General features: G+C 47.0%; 1 protein-coding gene across 1 annotated transcript in view; it reads left to right on the top strand.

Annotated features, from left to right (window-relative positions):
* Nucleotides 1-13,568, top strand: part of DUSP27 (dual specificity phosphatase 27 (putative)) — a 30,880-nt gene extending 17,312 nt beyond the window's left edge. The window contains exons 4-6 of the mRNA XM_003355072.4: nt 2,554-2,785; nt 4,438-4,655; nt 10,529-13,568. Of these exons, the coding sequence (XP_003355120.1) occupies nt 2,554-2,785; nt 4,438-4,655; nt 10,529-13,335 (3,257 nt within the window). The 3' untranslated portion in view covers nt 13,336-13,568. The remainder of the gene's footprint in view (nt 1-2,553; nt 2,786-4,437; nt 4,656-10,528) is intronic.

The following is a 14,469-nucleotide window of genomic DNA, read 5'->3' as shown; positions in this document are numbered from 1 at the left end:
TTTCTCATCAATATTGGGCAAATAATCTTTCATGTTTTCATTCCTCTCCTTTCTGCTCCCTTTGCCGTGGGTGTCTCTCTCATTCTGGTGGGTGGGGCAGGATAATGCAGTCCTGCTAATGACACAGAGACTACCTGGCTTTTGGGCTTAATCTGGCATCCACTGCTAGTGGGCATGATCCCTTCCCTAATGATGAGAACCATGGGTGCTACTCCTTCTCCATGTAACCCCAGGTCATTTTCAGTCCCCTAAGCCCTTTGGATGCCCATCGGGTTCCCTGAGGACATCTGGATCCTGTACACCTCATGAGGAATCAGAAATTCTATCTGATCTGGAAACCCTAGGAGGCCTCAATTCTCAAAGAACTTTTTTTTTTTCTGTTTTCTTTTACCGTCCTACCTGGGGTCTCTGTTACCTTGCTCCAAGCCAAGCCATGGAGTCTGGACCCCATCTAATTCTTTCTAAACTGCTCCCAGTACCACCCTAGCTCTGGGAGTTCTTTTTCCCTCCTGTGTGGTTGGGAATTTCCTAACCTTCCATCCTACATCATCCTTGCTTCGTGTTTCCCTCTCTGGACCACTCTTCAGGCTCTGGTTCTTGATAAATAAGAGTCAAGCTTTAGGGGTTAAGAGAAAACCATGTTCTCTCTTTGAAAGCTTCACTTTGAGGTCTACAGGGTGCTAGGGACATTCAGCATTTAGACAGACCTGAAGCTGAGCAATGCCTTTTTTAAACCTAGGTTGTATCTACTCTCCTTGTCTCTAGGCATTAAGTTTCATCAGTCTGAGTGGCTGAAAGGTGGTGAAGGGGCGGGGCGGGGGTGGGGGGCGCAGAGAGAGAAGAAAAACAGTAAATTATAGAAAAAGGAAAATGTTCCAGGCGATACTTTAAAACTACTCCCTGTTATCAGAGGGTTAAAAGTGGATGTTGAAGAACCCTCCAGTTTCAGGAAAGTCTGCATGTGCCCCACATCTGAGAACGTGCATGGGAGCAATAACTGGGCTTCACTCTCTTCTGAAGAAACCCCAGGGAGCAGAAATAAATGGAAGGAATTGATGTGACTGAGGTGTGGACCAGAGACCTAGGGAAAGTAAGAAGCTCCCAATGGGCATGAGGGGCTGGGACATTTGTTTTTAAAATAAAAGGGGAGGAAATCAGAACAACCTGCTATATAAAGAGCTGAGGAAGACAATGCTGTCTGCATATTTTAATGAGGCAGCGGGAGTTTTATTTTATTTTTTCCATGTAGTAGAGGAAAGATATCTAAGTAGGGGAGGGACAGAGAGGAGCTTCTTCATTTGCCATGTAAGACCCCAGGAGAGTCAGGACTGGTAAAGAAAATAGGAACGCTTCATCTATTTTTAAACAAAATAGAGGACTGGGATTGCAGAGGTTTTCTTCTTGCTGCTTTTGAAATGGAGATCAAAAAACATCTAGAGCTGAGACCTGTGCAGGGATGTGGGGGCCCATCAGGTGGTTTAGAGGAGAGAGGAAAAGAAGGGGTGCTTTAGGAAAATGAAGCCCCCAGCCTGGGCAGAACCCAGGACTCCAGGATCTGCACACCTTGAGCAGCAAGTCCAGCTTATAGACATCTGGCATTCCACAAAGAACGGGGTCTATTTGCCAAACATGCTGTTCTCTTCACCCGCCAGGGAAAGGGGTGGTGCCAGCAAGAGGTTATGGCCAACGCAACAGAGGACATTCCCTTCCTACTTAACTTCTTTTTTCCTTCTCTCAAATCAGTACTTCTTGGCTACTAAGTGGAAGGAAAGGCTTTCTTCTCTACCTTCTTAGAGAAAGGAAAGATCTTACTTTCCTCCAAATTTGAGAACTTAGAAGCAAATACATTAGGAGGAGAAGATAAAGGTTCATGGGAGAAGCAGGTGAATAGAATTTGAATTCATTTGGAATTTGAGTTTTTCTGGGCTGGAGTCAGAAAGACCCTGAGTGCCGGTTTGTGACTGCTATCAGAGCTCTTGGCAAACTTCTGCCACCTGTCAGAGAGGTGGGGGCTGAAGATCACAGGTGCCTACACTCTGGTGGGGGAAAGCAGACAATAAATGAAATAAGTAAATTAAATGTGTATTAGAAGGGGGCCTAGCATAAATGACTGCTGAAAGTTTTACTTTTCCAAGAATTATTTGCATTCCATATGTAAAGGAGTCAAATAGAATGAATTATGGTAGGAGAGAATAGCGTGTGTTCTAAACATCTGTTTTGTGTTTCACTGTGGGATTTACAAGTATGAATCAGACTTACACTAGATACCTAAGGACCCCAGTCTAAGTACCAGCCAGCTTTAGAGAAATATGGGAGGGAATAAGGGACACCGATATCCTTCTCCTACACCAGTACACATGTGCTACTGCCCATCCTGACCACAAATGTCTATGCCAATGCAGGCTCCCCATGGGCCCCCATTAAGTCCAACCTGGCAGATCAGATCCTGCTGGCATTCAGCCCAGGCCCAAACGGCCCAAGGGTGGGTTCTCCCTAGAAGAAGGGAAGGTGATGATGTTCCGAACGCTAATGAGAATGCTGCTGTCCCCCTAGAACTCAAGCCTCGGGGCATCAAAGCCGAGGCAGAGTGTCCAGGCATGCTGGAGTCTGCCGAGCAGCTGCTGGTGGAGGACCTGTACAACCGTGTCAGGGAGAAGATGGATGACACCAGCCTGTACAACACCCCCTGCATCATGGACCTGCAGCGGGCCTTGGTCCAAGACCGCCAAGAGGCCCCCTGGAATGAGGTGGATGAGGTCTGGCCCAACGTCTTCATAGCAGAGAAGTGAGTGTGATGGCTGAGAGTCATGACCTTTTGTCCTACCCCCCTGGGTAGTGCCAGAGAGAGATGAAACTCCTCCAACTTTCACCAAGGCTCCAAGAGCTCCATCCTGCAAATTGATGCTGCCTGACCACACTCCCAGCCCCTACCTTGGAGAAAGGCTTTATCCACCCACCTGCACGCAGACATTCCCAGCCAAAAAAAGCCAGCCTGAATCCACCTTCCTGCCAGGGCTCTCTGTCATAGCCTTGCCCCTTCTGCCCAGAGCCTTGCCAACACAGACCCTACTGTCACCATCATCCCGTGACATCCATAACAACCTTATATGGGACCTTCAGAGCCATTTTGATTTTATATGTATTTACCAACTTATGAAAATGTCCACAAGATATTAAGAGGATAAATAAGTTACAAAACAATATATGATGCTGATGCTAATTGAGTAACATAGAGTGTATATGTGCCTGTGCTTTTGTATAGATAACAAATTAGATACAGATGTAATCAAAAGTTTATACTACTTCTCTCTAGGAGGAGCTTCTATAAGTCATTTGCATTTTCTTCTTTGGTATCTTTTGAATTGTACAGATTTCCTACAATTTATTGTTTTTATAATCAGAAAAAAGTAGTATTTTTCAAAAGTGGTTTCCAGAACAAAACAACAAAACAACTAATTCATATCCTGTTCCTTCGTCATGGCCTTCCCAGTGGATAATTGGTACCAACAAGCTGGTTTGTGAAACTCATTTTTGCTGATCTATTGACTACTTAATGAGATCCTTTACCCATATATGCAGCTGCAAAGGAGGGAATTTGGGGCCCCCAGAGCAGGCAGTATGGAAAATAACTTTAGACATTGGGCCTTGTACTCCACAGTGGTATAATCAGAACCTGATTCCCAGAGCTGAGCACCAGGTCCTGAGTGATCTCTAACTATCTCTGTAGACCCAGAAACATTCACATTGTGATTAACAGGGATCCCCAGATATCCCCAGCTCAAGGCCTCTGCCCTTTCTTGGGCAACCTTATCCTTACAGCCTATTCAAACTAAACTCTGGTTATTCCACTGCAGTGAAAAGAGCTCTGAACTAGAAACCCCATGCCCCAGTTCTTGTTCAGTCTTTTTCTCTGAACTAGTCATAAAAGCTCTCTGATCCATTTCTACAATCTTCAAATGGAAATAAAAATAGTTGTCCTCTTAAGTTTATTATTAGGATAAAATAAAATAATACCTGTGAAAGCACATTGACGTATTAATGTGAAGCACTACTTTTATTATTATTTTTGTCTGCCACTTTTATGTCTTAATGAATATCCATCCCTAAGGCATGGGATTTTAGGCTAGAGATCTCTGGACCATTCAAAGATTTCCTTATATATCACTCTTGTTCTCCTCTTTCTCCTGCCCTCCCGTGCCCAGCTCCCTGTCCCTTCTCTCTCTTGCCAGGGTTAAGTCACTGTCCCTTTTCATGGCAATATTTGTAGTGAGCCCCAGACATATCAGGAAGCAGAAAAGGTGGCATTCACCCAGGTGTGGCCTCCTGACCCAGCTGAGGCAGGCTCCCAATCTAAGTGGTGAGGCACCTTCCTGGTTCTGACTCTGGAGGGAAAAAAAAAAAAAAAAAAAAAAAAAATCCCTGCCTCTTTCCCCTCAGGAGTGTGGCTGTGAACAAGGGGAGGCTGAAGAGGCTGGGAATTACCCATATCCTGAATGCTGCTCATGGCACCGGTGTCTACACTGGGCCTGAATTCTATACTGGCCTGGAGATCCAGTACCTGGGTGTGGAGGTTGATGACTTCCCTGAGGTGAACATCTCCCAGCATTTCCGGAAGGCGGCAGAGTTCCTGGACGAAGCCCTGCTGACCTACAGAGGTAAGGGGGTCTGCCTGCTCCAGGCTGCTGGAATTCCACAGGGGGAGGAGTGACATAAGGAATGTTATGAAAACCTCCAGATTACCTGCTGTGGCTGAAGGTTATCTTATTCTAAGAGGAGGGGAAAGGAAAACATCATCATTCATTCAATAAGCAATTATCATGGGCCTGGCATGGGCCAGGTGCTATTCCAGGCATTGTGGTGAAAGATACAGACAAAGCTTCTGGCCTTTGATACTTACATTGTAGTGGAGGAAGAAAAAAAAATTAAAAGAAAAGAGAAAGAGAAATGTCAGATACTGATTGGTGATAGTATCAGAGATGATAATTGGGATGATGTGTTGGAATGGCTGGCCAGCTCCTTCAAGAGGCTGGTTGAGAAGGCCTTTCTGAGAAAGGGGCATTGAAACTGAGTGATGAGAAGGTACCAGCCATGGAAGAATTGGAAGGAGACCATTCCTGGCCAAGGGAAGTGCTGGTGCCAAGATCCTACGATGGAATAAGCTTGGTGTGTTCAGGAATCACAAGGTGAGTGTGGTTTAGCACAGTGGCTGAGGGTGGCAGGAGCCCACTGGCAGGAAGTTGAGGACCAAGGTATGGGAGCTGAAGCTTAATTTGGTCTGAACTGCATTATGGAAAATTGACTCCCTGGGCTTTAGAGACAGACCATTTGGGGAGGTGAGAGTGGGAGTGAGCTCAGCTATGCTGAAGTTGTTGCTGTTGTCCAAGTGGGATGATAGGAGACTGTCTACAGATTTGCTGGGACAACCGTCTCAATGACAAGAGGCTGTAGGTCATGCAGTGGGAGCTGATAGGAGTTCAGGAGTTCCCCAAACCCAGGCTTGAAGTCCATATCTGCTGTGCTCTCTCTATACCATGAGACCTTGGGCCATTTTCTTTATCCTGGGGAACCTGTTTCCTTACCTAAAGAACAGCGATAAAAAGATCTAATCCTCCTAAAACTGCTGTGAGGATTAAAACTATAAAAATGCCCATAAGAGTTTAGTACAGCACCTGGCAGATAATAAATGTTTAAAAAGTTATAGCCATTACAATGATGAATATCATTAATGATTCCTGGGAAGGACACTTCCTGTCATCATCAATGGCCAGGAAGAGTAACCTCTAGTGGAAAAGGACAAATATATAAAGTCTCACTGGGGCCCAGACCTTGGGTTGGATGGGAGGTCCCCATCTCCTGGCCGATAAGTCTCACAGACCATCTCCTCTCTCTCTCAATTTCACCCTTTCTTATCTCCATACCTCTGTGAGGCAGGGAAAGGACAGTATTCTTACTGAGGTTTTTGCCTTTGTGCATAATTCCTACCCCAGGGTAAACAGTTGTCACCACTCCTGGTATTAACCCCCTGAACCTTAGTTTCTGTGGTTTTTCTCCACTCTAGGATGCTTTTTTTTTTTTGTCTTTTTAGGGCTGCACCCACGGTATATTGAGGTTCCCAGGCTAGGGGTCCAATTGGAGCTGTAGCCGCCGACCTACGCCAGAGCCCCACAGCAACACCAGATCCAAGCCTCATTTGCAACCTACACCACAGCTCATGGCAACGCCAGATCTCTAACCCACTGAGCAAGGTCAGGGATCTAACCCACAACCTCATAGTTCCTAGTCGGATTGATTTCCACTGTGCCATGATGGGAACTCCAAAATTCCTTTTTTTTTTTTTTTTTTTTTTTTTTTTTTTGGTGTCTTTGTCTTTTTAGGGCCGAACCTGCAGCATATGGAGGTTCCCAGGCTAGGGGTTGACTCGGAGCTGCAGCCACTGGCCTATACCACAGCCACAGCAACGCCAGAGCCTCAACCCACTGAGGCCAGGGATTGAACCTGTGTCCTCATGGTTGCTAGTTGGGTTCGTTAACCACTGAGTCATAATGGGAATTCCTAGGATGTTTCTGAGTCAGTTTTTTTTTTTTTTTATAATTTTTTTATTTTCCCACTGTAAAGCAAGGGGGTCAGGTTATCCTTACATGTATACATTACAATTACATTTTTCCCCCACCCTTTCTTCTATTGCAACATGAGTATCTAGACAAAGTTCTCAATGCTATTCAGCAGGATCTCCTTGTAAATCTATTCTAGGTTGTGTCTGATAAGCCCAAGCTCCCGATCCCTCCCACTCCCTCCCCCTCCCATCAGGCAGCCACAAGTCTCTTCTCCAAGTCCATGATTTTCTTTTCTGAGGAGATGTTCATTTGTGCTGGATCTTAGATTCCAGTTATAAGTGATATCATATGGTATTTGTCTTTGTCTTTCTGGCTCATTTCACTCAGTATGAGAGTCTCTAGTTCCATCCATGTTGCTGCAAATGGCATTATGTCATTCTTTTTTATGGCCGAGTAGTATTCCATTGTGTATATATACCACATCTTCCGAATCCAATCATCTGAGTCAGTTTTTAACAAGGAGGAAGACAACACGTACACCCGGTGCTGGGCATTTTACATACTAATCACAACAACCCCTTGAGAAGGTGTTAGTTACATTTTGCAAATCAGGAAATCCCCACTCCAGAAAGTATAAGTAACGGCCACCAGGTAATAATTAAGATCCCCTTGGTTGCCAGTAAGAAGAAACTATCTCCAACTATTTAACAAGCAGAAAAGGCATTAATTATAGCAATCTAAAGAGAAATCTAAAGACAGGAATGTGGCCCCAGGATGGTCTGGAACAAGGACTGAACAACCTCAAAACTCTTGGTTCCTTTTTCTCTCTCTCTTTCTACCTCGGAGAGTATGGCTCTCCCTAGACCTGACAATAAGCACTAACTCCTGCCTCAGTTCCATTTCCACATTCTCTGGAGAAAAACATTGTTTTGTCACCCTCCGGTCCTTTGTCTACCCTGAATTCTATTCACAGTGGCAAGTGAGGTGGCTTCTGGGCAAGAACTTCTTATTTTCCTGGGGTGCCAAGAAGGGGAAAGTTCGGAGAGAAAGGAGAATTATGAACTGGGAGGACAGAACACAAATGCCTGCCATACAAAGGCATACTGAGACTGTGAGAGAACTTGAGACCCATCTTACTCAAGTCCAGGGTTCTGGCCACTAGCTGTACTTTTCAAATTTTTAAGCAGAGGGACCACATCTAGATGGACCCGACCCCTGCACCTCCTGTCCAAATTAGCTCTGCTGCTAATTGAAAATGATGACTGCAAATTAGAAAAAGACCACCTTCCTCAAACCATTTTACCACTGGAGGTTTTTCATCATGACCAAACAAATCTACTTTGATTTTGATGTGAAAAGCCTCCCCTGGAGTTGTGTTAAACACAAGCTATACATTAGTGTGGTCCTGTGTCTAACAGAGAAAATAGAAAATCCTTTTGCTGCTCTGGGTGAATTGGGTGGGGGCCCCAAGTCTGACCCACCCAGCCTCTCCTCTATCCATTGGGCTGCCCCTGAGGCCCTTGGAGGTATCCCAAGTGCAAGGAACACAACACAGAAAAGCATGACACCCCAACCCACCAGACTGGGTCTAAATGTATTTGATGTCCTTATTAGGAAGTTTGGTTGCTTGTGTCCTGAAGTGTCCTAAAGTGAGCTGGCCTAGTAACCTCCTCCAAAGGAAGCAAGTGAGACTTTGGTATAAAAAGCAGTAAATTGTGGCTAGGTCAGCTGGGTAAAGGGGGTCCTTGGTGAGGGACAGCTAAGCCCTGAGCTGGAGGAGGGAGGGAATTAAATCTGTAGATGGTCTTTTAGTGGCCTTAATTCTGCTTGCTTACCTCCCCCTAGTGGCTGCTGGCCCCTGGCAATGAGGCCCTTCAGCATTATTGGACCTCCAGGGCCCTAAAGTCTTGCCTTAGCCTCTGACCTCTTGTGTGAAAAACCTATGGTCTTAACTGGTGTGAAGATATAATAATAAAAGTCACCCCCATCCCATATTGCAAGATAGGACTCAATTAATTTAACAAATATCCTCAAAGACTGTTGACAAATAGACTGATGACAGCCTGGAGGAAGATCTCCACTGGTCCCAGTGTGCATTTTATTTATTTATTTATTTTAAGGGCCGCACCCACAGCATATGGAAGTTCCCAGGCTAGGGGTCAAATTGGAGCTGCAGCTGCCAGTCTACACCACAGCCATAGCAACCCAGGATCTGAACCATCTCTGTGGCCTACACCACAGCTCACAGCAATGCTGGATCCTTAACTCACTGAGGGAGGAAAGGGATCGAGCCCGCATCCTCAAGGATTCTAGCTGGGTTCTTAACCTGCTGAGCCAAAACGGGAACTCCCCAGTGTGCATTTTAAACGGTTGTTAGAATGAAGGTGTAGAAGGTATGTTTGTCATGTTTACGAATGACGAAAAGCAGGAGGGAGGCTAGGGAATAACTGATCTATTAAATGGTAAAGCCAAGACTTGCAAAAGCTTCTGTTAAGCTATAAGAACAAGCTATATCTACCCAAAATATTAATAGGCATTTGTAAAGTTGTCTGTGTGTTTTAAGAATGCTATAAGAGAGATATGACTCAATAGCAGTTTTTTAGAAAGCTTTATAGGGTTTGGTTGATATAAAAAATAATTTGAGTTCGCTGTGTGATATATCCACTCACACTGCAAGTTCAGATGTTATCAGTGAACACCTAGTGCCCAGAACAGGAGTGATGAGGGGCCCACTCTACTCTGTATGGGTCAGTCCAAACCTCAAATATATTGCTCCATTTTGACACAAATCTCTTCGGAAAAAAACTGATAAGTTCAAGTTTAACCTGAGGAGAGTGGCTAGTATTGCAATGGAACATGAAAACATGTCTGACTAATGATTGAAAGACCCAGAATAGTCAGAAAAAGAAAAAGAAAAAAAAAAAAAAAAAAACCTTAGAGAAGAATATGACAGTGATTTTCTTAAAGATTTTTGTGTTAAAGACCTGATTCATACAGATATATGAATTATTCACCCCAGAATGTCAGAGTAGGAACACTGGATGCCTGTTACAGAAAGTTATCCTTTGCCCTAATATGTGAAGGAATTTTCAAAAAATTAGAAGGATCTAAATACGGAGAGGTGTGTGTATTTGTTCGTCAGTCTGAGATACTGACCTCCCTGCCACTGGAAGCGTCTGGATGATGGATTATCCAGTATCAAGGATGCTGTAGGAGGTCCTGTTGTAGCTCAGCAGAAAGGAAGCTGACTGGTATCCATGAAGGTGTGGGTTTGATCCCTGGCCTGATTAGAGTGTTAAGGATCTGGTGTTGCAGTTAGCAGTGTATAGGTCTCAGATGTGGCTGGGATCTGGCATGGCTGTGGCTGTGACCAGCAGCTGTGATTCCACCCTTAGCCTGGGAACTTCCATATGCTGTGAGTGCGGCCCTAAAAAGCAAAAAAAAAAAACAACCTTGGGACTGCAAAAAAAAAAAAAAAAAAAAAAAAGATGTTGTAAAGGGAATTCTCAGATTTCAACTATGACTTCTGGTCCTTTCCAACACTGAGATTATATTTCTCTGCAATTCATTCATCTTAGCCTCCTTCCTTTTCTACTTTCTTCCCCTTTCTTCTTATTCATTTATTTTTTTCCTCCATCTGATACTCAGTTTGGTGGAGAAAAAGCAGAAACGTACTCCAGTGTTTCAAAAGTGGGGACAGTGATTAGCTCCTTTTTTCTTTCCCCACTCCCGTCTCCTTGCCTGTGTTCAGAAAAGGCAGAAGATGTTTCTATAAGTACAGGGCAGCCCCACTGCTCTGACATCTGTAATATGGGGACAATGGTATCTGTCTCTCATGTGACCTGAGCATGGATGAACAGCAGAAGCACAGAAAACATATCAATCCAGCACATCAAAACAGTTCTTAAAAAAATAAACTTCAACGAAGCCACCGCCCTTACATCATTACACTATCTCCTGTGTTTTCCCCTCAGGGAAAGTCCTGGTCAGCAGTGAAATGGGCATCAGCCGCTCGGCAGTGCTGGTGGTTGCCTACCTAATGATCTTCCACAACATGGCCATCCTGGAGGCCCTGATGACTGTGCGCAAGAAGCGGCCCATCTACCCCAATGACGGCTTCCTGAAGCAGCTCCGGGAGCTTAACGAGAAGCTGATGGAGGAGCGAGAAGAGGACTTCGGCGGGGCAGGGGGAGCGGAGGAGGCGGAGGAGGGTGAGGACGCCGGGAGCACAGTCGGGGCCAGAGTGTACGCCCTCACCGTGGAGGAGGAGGATGATGTCACCAGTCACCTGAGTGGCTCCTCCTTGGGGAAGGCCAGCCGGGCCTCCAAGCCCCCCACCCTCATTGACGAAGAGGAAGAGGAGAAACTCTATGAGGCGTGGAAGAAAGGGCGGGGCCTCCCCACAGGCAAGGTTCCCCAGGGCAGGGACAGCAGGGGAGAGGAGGAGGCCGAGGATGAGGATGTGGAGCGAATCATCCGGGAATGGCAAAGCCGAAATGAGAGGTACCAGGCAGAAGGGCACCGGAGGTGGGACAGGGAGGAGGAGGCAGAGGAGGAGGAGAGTGACACCGGCTCCTTCGTGAGGAGAAGACGGAAGCACACGCTGAGTGAGAGCAGCACCTCGGAGAGTGTTAGCAGCCGGGACATCCGAGTCCTGAAGCAGCAGCTGGAAATGAGCAGCCAGAACCGAGGTGGGAGACACCGCTCTGACTCTGTGTCCACGGAGAGCACCTGGGACATGTGGAACCAGAGGCTTCTGGAGATTGAGAAGGAAGCTTCACGGAGGTACCACTCCAGGAGCAAGAGAGAGGAGGTGGACTCCAGCTCCGAGGTGGGGAGTGGGATGCGGGAGGATGATGAGCAGAGTGTGTCCTCTGAGGCCAGCTCCTTCTATAACTTCTGCAGCAGGAACAAGGACAAACTCACTGCCCTGGAAAGGTGGAAGATCAAGAGAATTCAGTTTGGATTTCACAAGAAAGACTCAGAGGCAGGAGACGGCAGCAGTGAACAGGATGCAGAGGAGGTCGAGGGGGAGAAGAAGAACCCCTCTGACGTCAATCTGTCAGCCTACCAGGCCTGGAAGCTGAAACACCAGAAGAAGGTGGGCAGTGAGAATAAGGAGGAGGTGGTGGAGCTCAGCAAGGGAGAGGACTCGGCCTTGGCCAAGAAGAGGCAACGGAGGCTGGAGCTGCTGGAGAGGAGCAGGCAGACGCTGCAGGAGAGCCAGTCCATGGGAAGCTGGGAGGCGGACAGCTCAGCTGCCAGCGGGAGCATCCCTCTGTCTGCATTCTGGTCAGCGGCCCCCTCAGTCAGTGCTGATGGGGACACAGCATCCGTGCTTAGCACACAGAGCCACAGCTCCCACCCATCTCAGGCCCTAAGAAACGTAGGGGGATGCTTGGCCTCTGCCCCCACCACACCTCTACCTAACTTGCCAGTGGGGCCTGGAGACACTATTTCCATCGCCAGCATCCAAAACTGGATTGCCAATGTAGTCAGTGAAACGCTGGCCCAGAAACAAAATGAAATACTGCTCTTGTCCCGCTCACCATCTGTTGCAAGCATGAAGGTGGCACCAGCCGCCAGCTGTCTGGGGGATGACCAAGTCTCCATGCTTAGTGGACAGAGCAGCTCCTCCCTGGGTGGATCCCTGCTGCCTCAAAGTCAGGCAAGACCCAGCTCTGACACACAGTCTGTTCTGTCCTCCCATACCACACAGAGCTCGAGGGCCGAAGGTACTGGGAGCAAAGTGAGGGGGACCAGCAAGCCTATCTATAGCCTCTTTGCTGACAATGTCGACCTAAGGGAGCTTGGCCGGAAGGAGAAAGAGATGCAAATGGAGCTCAAGGAGAAGATGTCTGAGTACAAAATGGAGAAGCTGGCCTCCGACAACAAACGCAGCTCCCTTTTCAAGAAGAAGAAGGGCAGGGGAGATGAAGATGATGACGTGGGTGACTGGGATGAGGACACTGACAGTGCCATAGGGAGCTTCCGCTATTCTTCCCGCAGTAATTCTCAGAAACCCGAAACAGACACCGCCTCCTCCCTGGCTGTTTCTGATAGCTATGGAAGTGGCAGCAGAGCTGGCAAAGAGATGGATAGCAGTATTAATAAGTGGCTCAGTGGCCTCAGGACAGAGGAAAAATCTCCTCCCCAAAGTGATTGGTCTGGAAGCTCCAGGGGGAAGTGCACCAGATCTTCCCTGCTCCGGGAGACAGAGTCTAAGTCCTCCAGTTATAAGTTCTCCAAATCCCAGTCAGAGGAACAGGACACCTCCTCCTACCACGAGGCCAATGGCAACTCTGTAAGAAGCACTTCGAAGTTCTCTGCTTCCTCCACCAGGGAGGGCAGAGAGATGCACACGTTCTCCAGGTCGACATTCAGTGAGACCTCAAGTTCTCGAGAGGAAAGCCCAGAGCCCTACTTCTTCCGTCGGACCCCTGAGCCCTCTGAAGGGGAAGAGTCCCCAGAACCACGGCGTCCGAATTGGGCCAGACCCAGGGACTGGGAAGATGTGGAAGAGTCATCCAAGTCGGACTTTTCTGAATTTGGAGCCAAGAGGAAATTCACCCAGAGCTTCATGAGGTCTGAAGAGGAGGGGGAGAAAGAGAGGATGGAAAAGAGAGAAGAGGGGAGGTTTGCTTCAGGAAGGCGGTCCCAGTATCGGAGAAGCACTGACAGGGAGGAGGAGGAGGAAATGGACGATGAAGCCATCATTGCTGCCTGGAGACGCCGGCAAGAAGAAACCAGGACTAAGCTGCAGAGGAGGAGGGAAGATTAAGCTGGGCCACATGTATCTGAGAGATGAGCTTGCAAAGGCACTATGTTTTGTCAGTGACTCCAGCTTATATCCAGGAAGGCTGTGAATGCAGGATGTAGTTCTATATGTAGAGGTTTTGTAATGAGACCCAGGAACTCTATCCTGTGCCAAGCCTCACCACTCCCAGAAATGCTGAGTTCTGGTTGTTTCTTTATAATGTTTTGGATCTCATTAAATTGATATGGTGCCAAACATTTCTTCTTCATTCTGGTCACTTTTTTTTTTTTTTTTTTTTTGTCTTTTTGCTATTTCTTTGGGCCGCTCCTGCGGCATATGGAGCTTCCCAGGCTAGGGGTCGAATCGGAGCTGTAGTCACTGGCCTACGCCAGAGCCACAGCAACTCGGGATCCGTGCCGCGTCTGCAACCTACACCACAGCTCACGGCAACGCCGGATCGCCAACCCACTGAGCAGGGGCAGGGATCGAACCCGCAACCTCATGGTTCCCAGTCGGATCCGTCAACCACTGCGCCACGACGGGAACTCCCATTCTGGTCACTTTTAACTCTTTGGTTATTAAGGGAAATCCACTTTAAGAGATACAAATGGGTTACCATGAGCCAGCCTTGCCGTGTTCCACAAAAGCTGTGTCTCTAGAGAGTACCACTATCATCTTATTATAAAAATAATAACCAAGTACTTAGTCTAGGATACATTGCAGTGGGAAGACACTAGGGGGACCCTGGAGAGTAACAGAAGGAACTGGAGAAAGAGAGAATGGGTTTTTTTGCGGTCAGAGTGGTGAGATAATGTTAGCGAGGCCCTCTGGAATGGCAGAAAAAGCAAGCCATGAGGGAGAGAAGAAAAGAAGCCCAGTACAAGAAGATGGATATACATTTTTAGGAAATCATCTGGTCATCCTTGCTTTTCATTCCTTGGATGATCATTGGACAATGCAGTGGATAGTCCATTTGGTCCTTCTCTGAATCCTGGATGGGCTAGGTTGGTGAGATTTCCTTACCTTTTGTTTCCAAGGGTTTCTGTCCCTCCAAACACAAATTGAATTGCTGGAGCAAAAGGCATATTTTAAGTAACTACGTCAAATATTGGACTGGTTTCTACCATTCCTTTCAAGCTGCAGCCTCTTGCAAGATTC

This window comes from Sus scrofa, chromosome 4 (genome assembly GCF_000003025.6).
Source record: "Sus scrofa isolate TJ Tabasco breed Duroc chromosome 4, Sscrofa11.1, whole genome shotgun sequence".
Taxonomy (NCBI): Eukaryota; Metazoa; Chordata; class Mammalia; order Artiodactyla; family Suidae; genus Sus; species Sus scrofa.
This window is presented reverse-complemented; position numbering and strand designations above follow the sequence as displayed.